Source organism: Antechinus flavipes, chromosome 2 (assembly GCF_016432865.1).
Source record: "Antechinus flavipes isolate AdamAnt ecotype Samford, QLD, Australia chromosome 2, AdamAnt_v2, whole genome shotgun sequence".
Classification (NCBI taxonomy): Eukaryota; Metazoa; Chordata; class Mammalia; order Dasyuromorphia; family Dasyuridae; genus Antechinus; species Antechinus flavipes.
The window spans coordinates 609,503,573-609,524,581 of NC_067399.1; the positions used below are offsets into that span (position 1 = coordinate 609,503,573).

Here is a 21,009-nt window from a genome sequence, read left to right on the forward strand (position 1 = left end):
CTTAAAAAAAACAAAATATTATTGTGCTATAATGACTAGAAGGCTTAAAAAAACAAAACTGGGAAGATCTTTATGAATTGATGCAGAGTGAACTGAGTACACACTAATAGCAATTAATTGTGAGAGACTTGGCTATTCCATCAACTCAGTGATCCAAGATAATTCAGAAGGATTCATGATAAAAAATTAGGAAAAAAAAATAATTCACCTTCAGAGAAAGAACTGATGAACTCAGAGTATAAATTGAAGTATAATTTTTTTGTCACTTTTCTTTTGGGAGAGAGCAAGATGACTAACAAATGTTTTGCATTATATCATATGTTTAACTGATATATTGCTTGCCTTCTCAGTGGGTGGGGAAGAGGCTAGAAGGAGATATTTGGAACTCTAAATTTTTTTTAAAATGCTAAATATAAATAATTTTTTAAAATAAAAAGATACACAGGGCAAAGAGCAGAAAGTAAAACTTGCGTAAGACCCCATAATTTCTTTCATATTTGTGGAGGTGAGGTTTAAACTCAGGTCTTCCTAAACCCTAGGCAAGAGGACTTACAAAACTATAATCTATTGCTATTACAGATTTTCAAATAGAGAAGTCTGAGTGTCCACCTGTCTGAGAGCAAGTGGGTTGGACTACTACCTATAAGTGCTGATATTATTAGAGGATAGTGTTCAATCTTCTATCTCCCAATATTGGCCCCATTACAGAATCCACTTGAAGAATTCTCTGCATTCCAGAGTTCAGGATGTTTTCTCCCCATCAAAAAGAAAAACTATATGAAAGGGAAAAATATATATAATGTCATATATAATTTAATGCTCTGATTCACAAGTCACAATATTATTCCATTATGGCAAATAGGAATTTAAATCATTCAAAATGTCTCTCATTGGAGAACAAATTACCATTCCACTAGGAGATGAAATCAGTCTTCAGAAGAGCCCATTCATAATAAATTACAATTTTCTCAAACCAAGAATGTGGGTCATCTTGGCACTTTTCCCACTGCAGTGCTTAATAATATGCTAAGTGTTGGAGCAAAATGTCCTCAGAAAGGATGTCAGAGGATCACAAGAGGCATAGTTATAGAATCACAATTTTATATTTGGGATTTTAGAACTCATCCATCCTCATTTTATAAATGAATATACTGATACTTGGGAACATGAAAATGGCTTACCCACAACTCCACTGAAGGACTATTTAATAAAATACTTATTTAGTATCTAGTTGATCCTGGCATTCCCTGTCCCCATCCCAAGTAAACCTTTACTAGTGGAGACATACAGTAGGCTGTTTTGTGTTGTTGACTGTCTGGTGGGTAAATATGTCAAATTTCCAACATTTATGTAAATGTTAAGTAATTATTTGTTTTTAAGCATGTGGCTACAGTTGGAACAAGACCTTATTTGGAAAAATACTTGAACGAGTCTAAACAAGTACTTGTAAAAAGAAAATCTTTTCATTAATATCTTTCATTTCTATATCTCCTTCATTTCAGATATGGGGCTTCCCCCAGGTAATGCTTCCTAGCAACAAACATTAAAAAAAAATTTGCAAAAATCAACCAACATATCAACTGTTTTTGATAAAACATGTAATATTCTACCAGGCTCATAACTCATACATATCTGCTCAAGGGCAGGGAAATGCATTTCCTCACTTCTTCCTAAAGTATTTCCTAAAAACTGAATACCTTTGTGTGACATCTCCTTTTCTAGAATCAAGGACCCATGCTTAAATGCTCAGACCTTTAAGGACTTCTTCACCAATACAAGATGAGCTATTATTCTCTATGTAGTTCTTAAAGGGGGCTTAGATGATATGATTATTTCAGTAAGACATGGCCTTATGGTAACCTTGGTGTGAATAGCTACTAAACAAACAAAAGGAGATGCAGATTCTAGTCTAAATTCTGCTACCTGGTAACTGTGAGGAAAGGGAGAAATTACACTATTCCATGAATTTTATCATAGTGATAACTACAAGAGTTCACATTTACAGCCATTTTAAGGTTTTCAAAGTACTTTATATACATTAATTCACTTGTTCTTGCCTTTACTTCAATAGCCAATTGTGTCAAATGAGAGCACATGAAAACATTCTGAAAAATTGTCATGTGCCATACAAATGTTAAGATTATCTTCTAAATGGTCAAAGGATATGAACAGACAATTTTCAGATGATGAAATTGAAACTATTACTACTCATATGAAAGAGTTTTCCAAATCACTATTTATCAGAGAAATGCAAATTAAGACAACTCTGAGATACCACTACACATCTGTCAGTCTGACTAGAATGACAGGGAAAGATAATGCAGAATGTTGGATGGGATGTGGGAAAACTGACACTAATACATTGTTGGTGGAATTGTGAACACATCCAGCCATTCTGGAGAGCAATTTGGAACTATGCTCAAAAAGTTATCAAGCTGTGCATACCCTTTGATCCAGCAGTGTGACTACTGGGCTTATACCTCAAAGAGATCTTAAAGAAAGGAAAGGGACTTGTATGTGCAAGAATGTTTGTGGCAGTCCTTTTTGTAGTGGCCAGAAACTGGAAACTGAGTAGATGCCCATCAATTGGAGAATGGTTGAATAAATTGTAGTATATGAATATTATGGAATATTATTGTTCGGTAAGAAACGACCAACAGGATGATTTCGGAAAGGCTAGGAGACTTACACGAACTGATGCTGAAACAAGCAGGGCCAGGAGATCATTATATACTTCAACAAGGATACTGTATGAAGATGTATTCTGATGGAAGTGGATTTCTTTGACAAAGAGAAGATCTACCTCTGTTTCAATTGATCGATGATGGACAGAAGCAGCTACACCCAAAGAAAGAACACTAGGAAATGAATGTAAACTGTTTGCATTTTTGTTTTTCTTCCCGGGTTATTTATACCTTCTGAATCCAATTTTCCCTGTGCAACAAGAGAACTGTTCGGTTCTGCACACATATATTTTATCTAGGATATACTGTAACCTATTCATCATGTAAAGGACTGCTTGCCATCTGGGGGAGGAGAGGAGGGGGTGGAGGGAGAGAGGGGAAAAAACGGAACAGAAGTGAGTGCAAGGGTTAATGTTGTAAAAAATTACCCTGGCATGGGTTCTGTCAATAAGAAGTTATTATAAAAAAAAAGATTATCTTCAATTTTATTACTAAAGCATAGCAACAGAACAGAGAGTTATTAATACTTAGGAAGATACTTCAAGACTAAGTAATGGAGAAACCCTCACACTGATAACGGACTCATAAAAACCCTGGCTCAAAGTCTGTTTCTGACATTAGTTGTTACCACAGACAAGTGGTATGTCAGAAACTATTGTTTCATCTTTAAAATGGGAATATCTGTAGCACCAAATCCTAAGACTTATGATGAGTCATAATGAGTGTTTTGCAAACTTTAAAATTTTATGAGTCCATTATCATATTAGCTGAAAGTAATTTGAGAACAAATGAAAATGCAGCAACTTTTGAAGAAAATGACAGGGAGTGAATAATTCAGTATTACTCCTACTAACTGATTTTCTCTGCAGTAAGTCAATAAAAATCAAGTTATCCAGATCATAAGAAACAGTGGTACTATAATAGTAGTTGTGATTCTCAAAGATTCATCAGTGGGGAATAATTACAACTAAAGAGCTGACAGTGTAAATTCCTACTTTTAATCTTCATGGAAACAGTGCTGAGCAAGCCAAAGGCAAAAAAAAAAAATGGCTACTTTCCACTTCTGCACTATTACCCCATTAGAAAAGCTCTTCGGGATGTTGTGTTACCTGGACAGCTGTGCTGAAGCCTGCAGGAAACCATCAAAAAAGGGATGCTTGGGCTGAGCTGTGGCAAGGAGGCTGTTTCTCCTTACCAGTAGGTCCCAGACCAGAAGGAACCTGACACTCCATGAGAAAGAGCAGAAGTGGGCAGGAGGCTGTGAATGCCTCTGAATCTACCAGCACAATTAAAAATGAGCAGTACTTTGAGTCTGGGATGAAGTGCTCACCTTCATTTATAAATATACTGCTCTACACATAACATGAAATGGACCTGGTTGTCTGTCGGGTTGAAATTAAAGCTAGGTTTCAACAATAAGACGAATCAAATCAGTTCCATTTGTTCAATAATGAATAGAACCAGCTATACCCAGCGAAAGAACTCTGGGAAATGAGTGTGAACTACTATATAGCATTTCCAATCTCTCTGTTTTTGTCCACCTGCATTTTTGATTTCCTTCGCAGGTTAATTGTACATTATTTCAAAGTGCAATTCTTCTTGTGCAGCAAAACAACTGTATGGATATGTATACATATATTGTATTTAACATATACTTTAACATATTTAACATGTATTGGGGTCTACCTGTCATCTGGGGGAGGGGGTGGAAGGAGGGGAAAAATTGGAACAAAAGGTTTTGTAATTGTCAATGCTAAAAAATTACCTATGCATGTATCTTGTAAATAAAAAGCTGTAATAAAAAAATGCACTGAAAAAAAAAGAAATTAAAGCTAGTGCTTTTTCTTTTAGAACATCAGGATTTTCTGCATCAGAAAAAACTTGCCTCAGATGTGGAATGCCACTGCATCTGACATAGTAAAAATAATATTAAAGAGAAGGCAATGGAGAGACATGTATGGAAGTGGGCATGAACAGGATGTAGATATATAATGAATTAATTTTGAAGAGTGTGAATAAAGATTATCATAATGTCATTCTTTATCTTATAAAAAAAAAGATTGGTTAGTCATATTGAAAAATGACAAAGTTTTAATGTTTTACTATGGAGGAAGGAAGTTCTCTAACATACTGAGTATTATCCTCTGCAGTGAAGTTATGGAAAAATTTGGACATAAGTAGAATGAGATGGGTAGTCATGGATAGGTTGCATTTCTGGAGGGAGTATCCAAATTGATGAGATTACAGATCCATTTGAATGTTTTCTTTTTTTGTATTGCAATTGGGATTTCTCTTAAGTTGATTATATCTGTATATATTTGTACCAGACTGAAATTTTTACAACTTTTTTAGGTCAAAAAAAAATTCTTACTTAACATTTTGTGCACTTAAGCTCTGAAGCATTTGACTATTGTATTAGTTTCTATTTTTTTATAAATACAAAATCTCTTCTCATCTGCTTTTTTATATTTTTATGCAATTTAACTATCTTAAATGTTTTTACTGCTTAAAATGGTTTTATCAGTTTTCCTTCCTATTTTTTTATTATGTACCTTTATGTTATTAATCTTTTATATTTACAACAAATCAATTTTACATAGTATTATTTTGTATAAATCCTATAAAATAAAACTTTGGCAATTTGATAAAAATCTATATAGGGTTATATTATCATTTTATGAAATATCCATATCCATAATCCAGCCATCAACCCTGAATATGTCTACAATTATTTAGGCCTTATTTTATTTCTTTTTTTAAAAAACGTAATGGCTTTTACATACTTTGCTGGATTATTCTCTAATAATGCATTCCTTTATCATTAAAGGGATTTTTTTCTATTTTCTATATTTAGGTGGTTTTTAGATATATAGAAAGAGTCAATTTTTTATGTATCTTATATAATGTTAATTTACTTAAGTAATTGTTTAAATTCATTTTGGTTGATTTTTTTTTTTAGGAATCTAAAAAATATTTTTAAAATGTCTATTTTTTGTTACATTGCTTTGGGAATACAGACACTTTCTAGTGCAGTGTCTAATAAAAGTGGAGAAAATGAGTAACTTCTTACTGAACTGATTGAAAAAGCATTATTTAACAAGGAGAAACAATTGGAGCTATCCTGTTTTATCACTTTTGATTTTACTAGGAAAGATATTTTTCTTCCTTTAATGAATAGTATATTTTGTTGAAGGTCTTTTCTGTGCTTATTCAAATGACTTGGTTTGAATATTTAATTATGATTAGACTTCCAAAACAATTGAACTATGCCTATATTTCTATTCAAAGTCACTATTACCAAACACTATAAACATATTTTTAAAAATATATTATTTTAGATAAATATTCCTGGGTGATAATGAAAAACAAAACTTGCCTCTTTTCTAACCCATTTTCAAATTCTCTGACTGCTGAAAGTTGCCTAAAAACATGTGTATATAGTCACTCCTTACCACACCAAGTGGTCAATCAATTATTACTTACTGTACTAAAATATGGCAAACTAATAAGAATACAAAAGCAAACTCTGCAGGTTAAATTCAGACCATTTATTTGTAAACAGGATAACCCCAGCACACGGCCATGATGGCTTGTCACATGCTCTCAATTCCACATCAACTACTCAATAGAAGCCTTTAAAAAGTTACATGGAACTAATAATTACGGTTTCTTTCACAAATTGTATTTAACAAGCACTAAGAGTAAATAACAGTATCCTAGGTAGTCTGTTATTGCTTATAGACACTGCAGCTTTGGATCCATTGAAATGACCCATTAGATATGCCTGAGTTATCAAACTGTACTGCTAGAATCAAACTCAGAAACTGGGTAAAAGGCTGGAGGATAGACATGGTTCTGGCACACCACACAAGCCACCTTCCAGAACTTAAAAAATAGACCTTCCTCATAAAAATTATGTGATACTGTTAAATTTCATCCAATTTTTAAAAAAAGTTAAAATTGCATCCATAGTATTTCATTTTGTACAGAAAAGTTTTACCCAGTGGATTTTAATGGACTGTTATGAGGACTTATTTGTACACTCCAGCCCATTTTATATATATTGTTTAAATCTGCAGCTTGATAATAACCTGCATATTCTATAAATACATATAACCAGAAGGGAATGATAAACACATAAACCTCCTGATAGATGACAAAGCCTTCAGAAAGTCAGGTTCCAAAGGCAAAGGGTAAAAAGACCATTATAGCACCGCTCATCTACAAGTAGAAATGGGGCCAAGTGTTCAAAGGCAGCCTCCATGTTTGTGATTATAATTATTCTTGCCCCAGTTTGTATGCCCCCAATTTTAGATTTGAAAAATGGCAAGTATAAAAACTTAGATGTGAAAAGTTGTGACTTTACATATGGAAGCCATGTCATATTAAAACCGAGGTGTGACAGGCTGTTATGAGAATTCAGTTTGTTACAACTGGCTCCAGATTTGACAGCCTAATGTCACAGATACCAGCATATGGAATCAGCACATTTTCACAATTTCATTTGAAGTTAGTTTTGAAAATGGCAGATATTTTTAAAAGCAGATGAATCTACTATATTAACTTCACCTGGAAAAAAAAAAAAGACAGAAGCTCAGGGATAAAAGCCTCAGTTATTTCATTCCAGTTACTTTCTATTTATTTTTAAAGTATTTTATCAACATTTTAAGGCATTAATTTATCAACATAGTAAGACTACTAACAATTTAAGAATTTTAGAAAATCCATGCTGTTAAAAATAACCTGGGGTTTTATTTTCCACAATGACTCCCAAAAACCGTGGCTCTGCTAACCACCACACCCTCGTGATCCACGGGAAACACCCTTCTGCTGTTCACAGACCTCAAGTACGCCTTTTCTGTTTGGTGCCACAAGTCCAGGAGGCCAGCTCTGACGCACTGGGAAGCTGGGCGTGCTTTGAAGATGTCACTTGAGGTTAGAAGAATGTGTCAGGCACTCCCTTCCTCAGGGGACCCTACCTGTGCTTGTTAAACTAAGGTAGCAGTGTGTGAAGGGGAAAAGTAAAAGTGAAGAATGCCACAGACCACTCAGAAACAAGAAGAACTGCAATTAAAAAAAATCATTTCAACAGGAAAGAAAATAGCCACACAGTAATCCTGAGAAAATTCAATATGGGATAAAATTGATGAAAGGGATAGTGTTTCTGGAACCATAAATAAATGGGATGGACTAGGGTTTCCAGCCATTCTACTAATTTGAATATAAAATGTGTTCACATTTATAAAAAGATTAAAACCATGCCTACACATTCAATGATTTCACCAGTAAAAGAAAAAGATATTTTCTTGTCCATTATCTGTCAAATTTTATATTCACCATTGATCTTATTTAAACAAACCAGTAGAAAGCATTTTTTTTTTTTGGAGGATCAGTTTTCTTCTTAAAAGGTGTTACCCTACATTGTCACCTTTCAAAAAGCTTTGAAGCCTTCTTTGTCAAGTTAGGAAACTTTTTACAGAAAAGGCTTATTAATATATCTTTTTTTCTGACAATGAGTATTTTACAGAGTTAGAGAAGGAGCATTCTGTGGGAACAGTTTTAACATTTTAAGAAATGTTATGTCTGGGGGATGTCTATTAGCAATTAAAGGGAAGTTTAAATATTTCAATAGGTATGTAACATTCTAAAAATATACTACATCTAGAAGACTTTAATATTTTAATTAGTTTTGATTTTTAATACTCTACATAATGCCATTTGACTGCAATTGCTTTTTCTAATCATCTGTCTCTAATACAGTATGAATCTTGAATGAACCAGAAACTCCTAAAATGGGCCAGATTGTCTCCCTAATAAGAACATTGTGTTCCTTCTGAACCCTGCTGAAGACATGAGAATGCTGATCCATTTGCATTTTTTCTGTTTGTTGGGTTCTTCAGAGTTTTGCAGCCATGAAATTTATATGTGGTTTCACGAGGGGAAACAGTGGCAGACCCCGCTTGAATTCCGTCATGTTTTCGATAACTTCTGGCTGCAGTTGTGGGTGAAAAAAAAACAATTCTTAGCATCTTTAATTGAAGAGGCATATGGAAACAAGAGGGCAAATTGTTTTCTTATCCACACATCAGACAGGATCTCAAATTTTCCATAGCAGATGGAGGACAATGGGGATTTCTACATAAATCTATGGTATAAAGCTAGTGCTGCTTATAGCAAGACAGACAGCTATTCCTTGCCTTCCTCCTCTGAGAGTGCCCACTTGGAAAGACTACACCAAGAGTTCCCTGCTGCTCTGAGAGCTTAGCACAGTGAAGGGCAACTTCTCCACACAAATGGCAGGTCCTCCATCACACAAGAATCATGACTGAACCCCACGCATGAAGGGTTCATGAGGTGAGAAAAGCAAATACTTCAAGCCCCAGGGAGACATAAAATGAGAGAAGGAACATCCAAACACCTGGGCTGGGTCAAGGAAGAAACCAGGCCCACAGATCTGAAATTCTAACACCCCCTTGGGATCTCGAGGCTCTCCGTTATAGGCTGCATCAATTAACAAATCCCTCCCTTCTTTGGGTAATCATCTAAATACAACATTTCCAGCAAAGATTTAGCTTTCTTACTTGGGGTAAGGCTGGAGCTTGTGTCAAATTTACATCATTCTGACATGGAAACTCTCCAACAACAGGACCTACAAGATAACAAGAATTATATATCACATAGATCTTTTTACTGGCACACTTAGAGCAGTTTCCAAAAAGACCTCATCAAGTTTCTCATATAAAATGCAATTAAATGTGTAGTTTCTTTTTAAACAAAATTACTATATGATCATAATAACTTGACTTGTTGCTAAAAAATACTGCTTTAAAATAAAATAACAATTCTTTAGTTTTTAATATAAAAAAAAGTTTTTTGCAATAGGTCTTCTCTGTTCCTTTCCTATTCATCTAACTGTTCACCAAATCAGTGCTTTGAGCTGGGTAGGAGTATCCAAGGCACCTAGGGGCAATTATAGCTTTCCTTGGTAGAATGATTATAAAAGCCTAGAAGCAATAACTCTTAGGTCTCTCTTTTGATGTTTCTGTGATAGTAAAGGTCACACAACTGACATTTTTCATGATTAGCCATTCAACTACTTCAGTGAGATAATTAAGGGTAAAAAAAAGGCAAAATAATGAAGAAAGCTCCATGGTCAAATGCCCTTAACAATATTTCTCACATCCAAGAATATACTAAAATGAAACAAAATAAACAAAACAAGTAGCTCCCAGCAGTAATAAAAGTTACTCACTAAAACCTTTAAATTTGTGCCTTATTTTCTGTAAGGCCCCAAGAGGTGCTCATTTGCATGGTTACTAAAGAAAATCTATATTGCCAAATGGGAAAGATATTAAAGGTTCCCCAACATAAGAAATGGGAGCACATCTTTAGGGAAGCAATTTGAAGGGAATATGGAGAAATCAACTACAGAGATGGAGAAGACAAAAATATCAATCAAAAGGAAGCTCCGTTTTTTTTTTTTTTTAACCTTTTAATGTCAAGCTGGCTCCACAAGCTTAGAGCTTGAAGGAGAAAACAAATCTAATAGCAGACAGAATAGACATGTGATAATTCTCATAGAATGAATTTTAGTGAATCAGAATTTTAATAAAATTTATCAACACAACCAAAAGCACTGATAGTGCGGATTCACTACATGGGGTACATCTTCACCAGGGGCTTGGTGTATGGTGGCCTAGTCATTTTCATTTAGGGAGAGAATATTCTCATAAACCTGTGTGTATAAACTGATGCTGAGTGAAACAAGCAGGGCCAGGAGATCATTATATACTTCAACAACAATACTACATGATGATCAATTCTGATGGACGTGACCATCTTCAGCAATAAGATGAACCAAATCAGTTCCAATGGAGCAGTAATGAACTGAACCAGCTACACCCAGTGAAAGAACTCTGGGAGATGACTAAGAACCATTACATAGAATTTCTAATCCCTATATTTTTGCCGGCCCGCATTTTGGATTTCCTTCACAGGCTAATTGTACAATATTTCAGAGTCTAATTCTTTTTGTACAGCAAAGTAACAGTTTGATCATATATACTTATTTTATATTTAATTTATACTTTAATGTATTTAACATCTACTGGTCATCCTGCCATCTAGGGGAGGGAGTAGGCGGAAGGAGGGGAAAAATTGCAACAAAAGATTTGGCAATTGTCAATGCTGTAAAATTACCCATGCATATAACTTGTAAATAAAAAGCTATTAAAAAAAAATAAAAAAATAAACCTCTGTGTATAGAACTGACTTACATTTATTATGTCTCAACTGTTAACCACAGCTGTAAAATAAAGCCACTATTTGATTAAAGGAAAATTCTATTCATTGGAGAGGGATGGGGTTAAAATTGAGACATTCACAATCTACCTATATGAATCTCTTTTCTATCAGATCCGTTTCAATAACGTCAAAGCTCCAGATACTCTCAGACGTAGATCCACTGAACAGGACAAAATTAAGAATATTTTTGCTGGGCTTTGAGAAACCACCCAACATCTCCTGCCTGGCATTTAGCATTGATGAAATGCAAAATAATTGAAAGTTACTAGTACTTTTTAAAAATATAAGTAAAACATAAAGTAGATGTGATACTTACAGGAATCCATTTCCCTGGCAAGAACATGTACGGATACCTTGTGCCTCCTGGGGGCATCTACAGCCAACATTTCCTGCAGAGAAAAGGCAAAATCAGCTATTTCCCTTTTGACAGAATAAATGAGAGGGGCTATCCGTATGAATAAAAAAAATCAACTGGTTACAAGGCCAGGATAGGATCAATCCTGGAAAATGGTTTCAATAACGTTATAAAAAAAAAATAAAAAATAAAAAAATAACGTTATAATGGGGGCAGTTAGGTGTTGCAGTGGTCAAATCTCACCTCCTTAACACTTCCTACTATGTGAGCCTGGGCAAGTCACTTAACCCCAACTCTCTCAACAAAACAAAACAAAACAAAAACAATGTTATAATGTAAACTAGAGGAAAAGTATGTAATCTTTATTACAGTGAAACAGAGATCAAACAAATTATAATGAGATGAAAAAGACCTCTATTATACAATGCATTTTAGCAACATCTTAACATTTTGCCATAAGGGCAAAAGATAAGACTTAAAGGAGAAATGATATTTTCAACATGCCAACTTTTTGAATGTATATGTCTCTTCCTCTCTGTACCAAAACTAATTCTTATACTGTAGTTCTTTGGACAGAAAAGAAATAATATGTATGAAAAGGCCAAACGCAGTATTTTAGTGAATATGCTCTTATATTTGGTAGTGACAACTGATCTAAACACATATTCCAAAATAAAACACATTTCAGTGTTGGGGGAAGAGGGGTGGAGAATATTTTACATATTGTTGATTTTAAATATTCTCAAGTCCAAAGGTTCAAAAATGCCAGGTATAAAGCTGGATATGTTTTGTAAGGCTGGCAAAGATCTTCTAAATTTAAGAATAAAATTCTGCTTTTTGTCCTCAAGAACTTTTGACAATACAAACACAAGGAAGGGGGGCACTGGGAATCAAGGAGAGAAGTTAGTATTATTTCCATCTGGGTATATAAAGAAGATCTAAGTGATAGATAACACAGCAAAGCAGACTTTCTCTGTAGATTCACTGCTCACTATTTCCCTCCATTAAGGGATAAAAAAACTGATTCTACATGAAGGCTCTTGGACTTTCTATATTTCTGTCCCTCATCAATGTCAATGCATTTCTTCTCTAGTCTCACAAATGGGAGAATCTCTAAATTTGTCTCATCTACTGTCAAATTTTGACCTACTTAATCTTAAATCCTTGATATTGCTATATTTTCCATGGCTGCTTTCCTTCCTTGTTCCTTCATTAATATATTTTCATCATCTTTGGTTTATTTCCACTACTTAGCATTAAAAAGACAATTCCCTTACCACCAACCTTCAACAATTCAAGAGTTTGACAACTTTATTGTCAAGAAAAGGTTGCAGGACACCAAAGACAATACAAGAAGGTTGATCTACTATGCAATATATACTATCTATATCAAATATGTAGAATAATCTATAATGCGATCATTTACATTTTCTAGTTAATTTTTTTTCTTGTAACAAAAAAAGAGGGAAAAGCTACTCCAAAGGCCATGAGAAAAAGCAGGATTGAAAAATATTTCTCTCTGCATGTTTATATGCAATTATCATCCTTATAGGTACTATTTACTCTTACAATCTGGTAATTTACTTAATTGGTAATGATTTTGTGTGTACTCTAGTACATTTCTAAAGTGCTTAAGTTATATAAACCAATTATTTTATATTCAAATAGTCTCAACTTATAAATGTAGTAATAGAGTACTACATAATAAGATATAGTAATGAATGCATATAAGATAAGAAATTAGAGAAAATTTAAAGAAACTTTTAACTACTGACTCTTAAATGTTTCGATAAATAAAATCAATATTGAGAAGTACAGCCAAATAAAGCAAGGGACAGAGCATTGGACCTGGAGATGGGAAGACCTGAGTTCAAATCCTGCCTTAGACATTTACTAGCTGTTTGACTCTGGGCAAATCACTTAACCTCAGTTTTAAAGATTTTAAAAGGAGGCTAATGACACCACCTACTTCCCAGGGGTACTGCGAAGATCAAATAAGATGGGGCTAAGCAAAATGCGTAACATATACTAAAGTGCAATTTAAAAAATGTTTCTCCTTTTCCCTTACACTGTCTAATAATTACAAGATATAATAAGCAAAAAACAGGACACACATACATATAAAATTAGTTTAGCCAATCAGCAACAATTTAACTTCTACCAAATGCTTTATCTGCATAAAATAATAACAAACCATCACTGAAGATGACAAGAAAGTAAGACCCATCTTTCTCCACAAAAGACCACTTTTGAAATTACAGAGACAAACCAGCCAAAGATAGCTGGGATTTCATTATTCCTTAAGACATAAACAAATAACTCCATTCCATAACTGACATTTTCAGAACTTCAATCACCAGCTGCTACCTGGATCCACTGTATGTATATCAATAACCACATTTTCAAAAAGAAGGCATTTCCTTCATTCTTGTGAGAGATATTACAGTTGTGAATGATGCTCTAACCCTAAACTGTCACATTTCTTCTCCCCATTCACACAGCTACCATTCCAATGATATAAAATTGTTTACAAAGCCTATTTTTGCATGAGACCTGGTGCATGGTACAGTGTCGTAACTGGCAAAAGAGAGAGAGAGAGAGGAAGAGATACTGTAGGTCTGCCTTTTATAGAGAGTTAAGAAAAAAATTGAAGTGAAAGAATTGGAGCAGCACTGCCAGTATCTGTCTTCCTGGCTGCAGTTACTCAAATCTCATTACTTTGTACTCATCACAAAGCAGTTAAGACTACAACCAACATAATGCCTTAGAAAGCTAACACATTTTTATAAATATGATGGTGCTTCCTCACTACTGTGCTCAATAGGGGGGTGATCACGAGCACATAGCACTTAACTTCTGTCTCAGTGTCCTCATTTGCAGGACAAGAATAATACTTCTATCTACCTACCTCACAGGGAAATGAGGAAACCACTTTGTAAACTTTAATGCACTGTACAAATGGGAGTTATTATTCCACACTTAACAGCTGTATAATGCCTGGTAAAGTGCCAGAATGATGAGTGATTTCACAGGAAAGACATGGAACAGAGTTGGGCAGGAGAGCAAATGCAGGGGCTGCATCATCCTCCATGGGAGGGAGTGCCGGGACTGACCATCAAGCAGCACAGCTAGAGCTCCTTCTCCTCAGGAAGCAGCCACCATGGTAACCTCACACTACCATGCTGGGTGCTGATCCAGCTCTCAAGGACAGCTCTAGCACCAGCCCTACAATTTCTCTGGTTTGCCCTTTCTCTTCTTCTTTTAGCCTGAGAGCTTTCTGAGAGACTGGAGTGACCCAGGAGTCACACACCCACTACAGGCCAGACAAGGACTGGAACCTGAGGGTCCTTGGCTAGAAGGCTGTCCCTCTATAGCCACTACACTACACTATCTTAAAACTTTTATATGGGCATGGGGCATTGCCTTCATTTTAGAGATGTTATTCTAAAGAACAATGCAAGCACTTTTATACTCCTAATTACTGTTAGGCATAGTGTGTCCTTGGAAAAGCGTTGTGAACCAGATGAGGGAAGCAATGCTACAATGTGGCTACTATATTCCCAATAAGGACCCAAAGTACATTTCTGACATGACTAATCAGATCATAAAAGGAAAAAGTCATTCATTTAATATAAAAATGATGCCCCAAATCCCATAAAATTAACATACAACAGTCCTTGCTATTGAAGTATATGTGCAACATACGAAAAAAAAATCCGTTTTTCATATCTCTTAAGTTTCACTTTTTAGAAGCCAATATGCTTCACTATACATTAGACATTTAATAATTATTTGCATTCTTTCTTAAATTTAGAATATTTTTGGAAGGAATTCTCAGATTGCTTTTTTAAAAAGCTGTCTAGGAAAAGTTTTGAACTAATGTTGTCCTTTTCTCTGGAAAAACCTGTAAATAGCGCCCCCCCCCCCCAAAAAAAAAGACACAAATTCATTCTCCTAGTAGCAGAATGATTTATAAGTGTCTTACTTTGATTATGCTCATAAAGAGTAATAAAACAGAATAGGTATATGTGTGTGTGTGTATGGGGGGTCCCCCAAAGTTTTCTTTGTCTCAGACTCCACAATGGTAAAAAAGGATGGAGACTGGAGGGTGGGGATGCAGGGGAGTGTGTGACTTCTGGCCTTCCTCTCCTATGGTTCTAAATCTGATCATATGAGCCAGCAGCTCTTATGAAGAAAAGGAATTATCACTGTATTAACAACTCTTATGGTTGGTGTCATTCACCATTTACTTATTTTTCTTATTCCTTCATTGAACTATGGGGAAGAAGGGGAAGATTGCAAAATGGAAACAAGACAGTTATTTGGAGAAGTAGATGGAATAGCCAAATACTTTTGATTGCAGTGATGGTAGGTCAGTTTATGGGATGATTGTTTGGATTAGATGAGAAAAACTCAAAAGATTTATTTTTCCCCCCTTTATTAATTTCTTAAAAAGTACTATGTGGTAGATCTGTTGTAGTAGACTCTTGCAAACTTCCCCCCCGAACCTCCCCGCCCCATCTCTTGCTACCTATGTTAGGAACACACACTTCGCAGCAAAAACCATCAAATGAATGGATAAAGACAGCTAGATGGTCCAGTGACTAGAGCCTTCACTTGGGAATCACAAATATTTGAGTTCAAATATGGCCTCAGACAATTTCTTACTGTGACTCTGGGCAAGTCACTTACACTGTTTGCCTCAGCTTCCTCATCTGTAAAATAGGAATAACAATAGCAACTGTCTCTCAGGGTTACTGTGAGGAGCAAATTAGACAACCGTAAAATGCTTAGCACAGTTCCTGGCATCTAGTAGGGGCTTAACATTTGTTTGTCTATCCATATATTTTAAAAGGATATATAGTAATGGATATGTGTTGATTAGACATTGTGGAACAAGTAAAATGGAAAAATATGAAAGTGCAAAAAGTCTGTATTAGTACCTGGGGTAATATTCATATATATATACATGTACCAACAAAAATTCAAATTACACTATTTTTCAAACTCCAGATGCCTTTACTAAGCAGAAATTTAAAAATACCAAATTGTTATTGTAGATTGATCATAAATAAGTTTAACTCCAAAATGTAGAGATAACCATAAATTTGTTTTTTTCTAATTAACATTCTCCATATTTGCATAGAACTTACCTTATAAAACTTGATGATATCATCTTTGCTAAGTGTCTTTAAATAAGCAACTTCTGTGTTATCTGGAAATCAATTTAAAAAAATCCATCAATATATTAAAAAGTGGTTACCAATAACCCCATTATACTTCTTTAAATGCAAATTTTAAGTGACCAAGCATGTAGAAAATTGTTTTAATTTTTTAAAGGTTATATTGGTTAATAATGAGAAAAATATGTTTCAGAGTCTTTTTTAAGAGACCTGGGTTTGAGAACATCTCAGTCAAATCTAAGCTGATAGACATATTATGAGGAAATAAAGATCAGAAGCTTGAAATCTTCTAAGTATGAGACTGTGCTGATGTCTAAGTAATTTCTTCAGTTGTTTCTTGCTGATTCCCTCTCTCCTGAATTCTCCACAACACTAATTTCAAACCTTTTTTTACAATCTTTCTGATTCTCTAATTTCACATGATTCCTACCCTCCATATCTCCTTAGCAGAAGACCACTTTTTTTTAATTAAAATTTTTTATTTTCAAACTGAGTAGATGCCCATCAATTGGAGAATGGCTGAATAAATTGTGGTATATGAATATTATGGAATATTATTTTTCGGTAAGAAATGATCAACAGGATGATTTCAGAAAGGCCTGGAGAGACTTACACAAACTGATGCTGAGTGAAACGAGCAAGGCCAGGAGATCATTATATACTTCAACAACAATACTATATGATTACCAATTCTGATGGACCTGGCCGTCTTCAGCAATGAGATGAACCAAATCAGTTCCAATGGAGCAGTAATGAACTGAACCAGCTACACCCAGTGAAAGAACTCTGGGAAATGATTAAGAACCATTACATTGAATTCCCAATCCCTACATTTTTGCCTGCCTGCATTTTGGATTTCCTTCACAGGCTAATTGTACAACATTTCAGAGTCCGATTCTTTTTGTACAGCAAAATAACAGTTTAGCCATGTATACTTATTGTGTATCTAATTTATACTTTAATATATTTAACATTTACTGGTCATCCTCTCATCTAGGGGAGGGAGTGGGGGGAAGGAGGGGAAAAATTGAAACAAAAGGTTTGGCAATTGTCAATGCTGTAAAATTATCCATATATATAACTTGTAAATAAAAAGCTATTTAAAAAAAAAACTTTTTATTTTCAAAACATGCATGGATAATTTTTCAACACTGATCCTTGCAAAAACTTGTATTTCAAATTTCCCCATTCCCTCCCCTAGACAGCAAAGTAATCCAATATATGTTAAACATGTGCAATTCCAAAAGACCATTTAAAAAAAAACTTCATTTAAATAATAGAGGCCACACTTCCCTTAATCTAAAAATATTTTCTTATCTCTATTCATTCTTTTTACTCCTCTCCTGTTTTGGAGGATTTTTTTAGGATAAAATCCTCCATTTGTGTTTCAAATGCTTTCCTATATATCTTCAATTTTTGGATTTTTCTTTCCCCTCGTCCCTTGCTTTCTGCACAAATGTATATGTTGCCCCTGCTATTTAAAAAAAACAAACAAACAAAAAAAAAAAACCTTTTTTTCAGTCCTTTCTAACTCAAGCTGCTGCCCCATTTGTTACCCCACTTGTCACCTCTTAGCCAGGAGTGGGGAACATCTGGCCTGCAGGCCAAATGAGGCCTGTGAAATCATTTGTTAAGGCATTTTCCTTCAGTTCTCTATCACCCTCCTTAACACATCTGCTGCATGCCCTGTTTGTAGTGGCTAGAAACTGGAAAATGAATGGATGCCCATCAATTGGAAAATGGCTGGGTAAATTGTGGTATATGAATGTTATGGAATATTATTGCTCTGTAAGGAATGACCAGCAGGATGAATACAGAGAGGCTTGGAGAGACCTACATGGACTGATGCTGAGTGAGATGAGCAGAACCAGGAGATCATTATACACTTCGACAACGATATTGTGTGAGGATGTATTCTGATGGAAGTGGATTTCTCTGACAAAGAGACTTAACTGAGTTTCATTGGAGAAGTGATGGACAGAAACAGCTACACCCAAAGAAGGAATACTGGGAAATGAATGTGAACTATTTGCATTTTTGATTTTCTTCCCGAGTTATTTTTACCTTCTGAATCCAATTCTCCCTGTGCAACAAAAGAACTGTTCGGTTCTGCAAATATGTATTGTATCTAGATATACTGCAACATATTTAACATATCTAGGACTGCTTGCCATCCTGGGGGGAGGGGGGGAGGAGGAGGGAGGGAGGGGAAAAAACGAAACATAAGTGATTGCAAGGGATAATGTCGTGTAAAAATTATCCTGGCATGGATTCTGTCAATACAAAGTTATTATTAAATAAAATAAAATTAAAAAAAATAATAATAAAATTAAAAAAAAAAAAACACATCTGCTGCATTTGACACTCTTACTAGTCATTCCATTCTCTGGTTTGTCACACTGGACTCTCCCAATCCTCCTGCTCTCAATCCGGGGTAATTTCTTCTTAAATACTTCCATTTTCCCAAGCCACTATCCTTGGCATTTTTGGTTTCTTCCTCTTTATGATTTCCCTTCCTTCCTTCTAGTCACATGGGTCTTAACACATCTCTTCAGTTACACTCTACTTCTTCCCCTCTGTGTACATCCAAGCAAGTAACCAGGTACCATCCATTCAGTGTCAGAAGGGTTTCTCATGTCCACTGCCACAATTTCCATTCCCACTCCAGTCTAATCCTTCATTGCCTGAATAATTACTTCAAGCCTCCCACAGGATTTCCACACAAGTCAGTTATCCCTGCCTCAAGTCTAATTCATTACTACCTGAATAATTCTACTTACAAAAATAATAATTATGAGCATGTCTCTTCCCTTTTCAAGAACTTTATCTACTCCCTACCCACCACCAGAATCTCAACTTATCTTCTCTGGCATCTCCATGACCTGACCACCACCTCTCTCTGGCCTCCCATCTCTCCTTCCTTTGGCTATAATGAAGGTAAACTACATGTTACTTCCCAAACATAGTGCATTCCCTCTATTTCTACATTCATTTATTCACAGCTTTCCCCTGTTTACAATTCCCTTTCCCTCATAATTCCTTATATCAATATCTTAATTTATCCCCTCTTTTAAGGTTCAACATAAGGATTGTCTCTTCCACAAACATTTCTGTGAGAGTCCTACCCCCATAGAAGTAATATTAAACATTAAAGCCCTTCATATGAGTGATCATAATAGGAATAGCAATAATGATCATGATAACAGATGATACTTATAGAGCACTTCATGGTCTGCAAAGTGATTTACATATTATTTCCTCTGAATCACACAACAGTCCTCTGGTTTTTGCTACCATTATCTTTACTTGATAGAGAGGGAGAAAAAAGAACTGAAGGATGCTAAGTGACTTATCCAGGATCACACAGCTACTCAGTTTCTGAATCAGGCTTCCCCTTCAAGTTTTGCTGAGATTCCATTACATCCCTAGCTGTTATCTTATGGCATTTATCAGACTCTGCACTTTATGACAATTACACTTGGTTATTAATACGGAAGCTTATTTTTCCAGGATATTGTTAACACACATTTTATTCCCTTTCTGCCCAGAGGGTAATAACCAAACACCAATCATTTTTATGTCCCCCCAGAGCTGATGTGAACTGACCCTAAAGCCTACTTTCTATCTCTTAGATCACACAAGTTTCTACTATAACATGGTAATTGGAATTAATATATAAATGCTCCAATCTAACACTAAGGCTGTAAATAACTGACTTGTTCTGCCTTACCTCGGTCAAAATTATACTGCTGAGAGATGATTTCTCCCCAATATTTAGCACACTCTGCAGACAGTTTCTTTGGTTTATCTAGCCGACGGATCGCTAAGGCTTGAATGTGTTTCTGGAAGGCCTCCTCGTTCATGTCTTCTATAGATTTTTCCATAGATAACAAGAAAGCTTCCACTCTGCTTTCTAAATAGTGAGGTGGTTTTTCAGATTGGATGATAAATCGAAGACCTTGGATACCATTGGCTCGACGGGGACCACTGAATACAATGTAACCTTGAAGATAGAGTCAAAAAACAGTTATAATTTCTGAATCATGAGAGATTTTTGGTTAAATTTGAAAAATCAATGTAATTAGCAAAAGTGTTAAAAAAAAAAAAAAAAAAGGCTACATAGTGCTTCAGGCTATTAGCCTCCAAAAAAAATTTTTTTTTAAATCATCTGGATTTAGTTTCTAAAGATGAAAATATAGTTTCTAAATAACTGAAAATATAAGCAACCCCTTTCTTGTATAATGGCAAGCAGGTCTTTCTTATACTCACACTTCTAATTTTTCATCTTGGATAGCTCCTTCCATTCAGGCTGCACACTTTTACTCACTCCCAAAATTCTTAAGCAACAGAACATGGATTCCTTTATACCCTTCAAACTATCACCTTTTCTACTCTTTTCTCTTTCACATCCTTCAAATTAGTCAGCTACCTCCAGAGTTTCCTAAAAATTCACCCATTCCAATTTAGCTTCCATCTCAGCATA

General features: G+C 35.1%; 1 protein-coding gene across 7 annotated transcripts in view; it reads right to left on the reverse strand.

The window, feature by feature from the left end:
• Window positions 1-6,217: 6,217 nt before the first annotated feature.
• The window catches only part of IDE (insulin degrading enzyme), a 98,395-nt gene continuing 83,603 nt past the window's right edge, over window positions 6,218-21,009 (reverse strand). For 6 of the 7 annotated variants that reach the window (XM_051981651.1, XM_051981650.1, XM_051981653.1 and 3 more), the window contains 5 exons: window positions 20,257-20,529; window positions 16,497-16,558; window positions 11,305-11,377; window positions 9,266-9,333; window positions 6,218-8,676 (listed from right to left, as the gene is read on the reverse strand). In XM_051981651.1, coding sequence (XP_051837611.1) covers window positions 8,581-8,676; window positions 9,266-9,333; window positions 11,305-11,377; window positions 16,497-16,558; window positions 20,257-20,529 — 572 coding nt within the window. In that variant the 3' untranslated portion in view covers window positions 6,218-8,580. Of the gene's footprint in view, window positions 8,677-9,265; window positions 9,334-11,304; window positions 11,378-16,496; window positions 16,559-20,256; window positions 20,530-21,009 lie in introns of those variants that run through there. The other variant, XR_007951153.1, reaches the window with a different exon arrangement.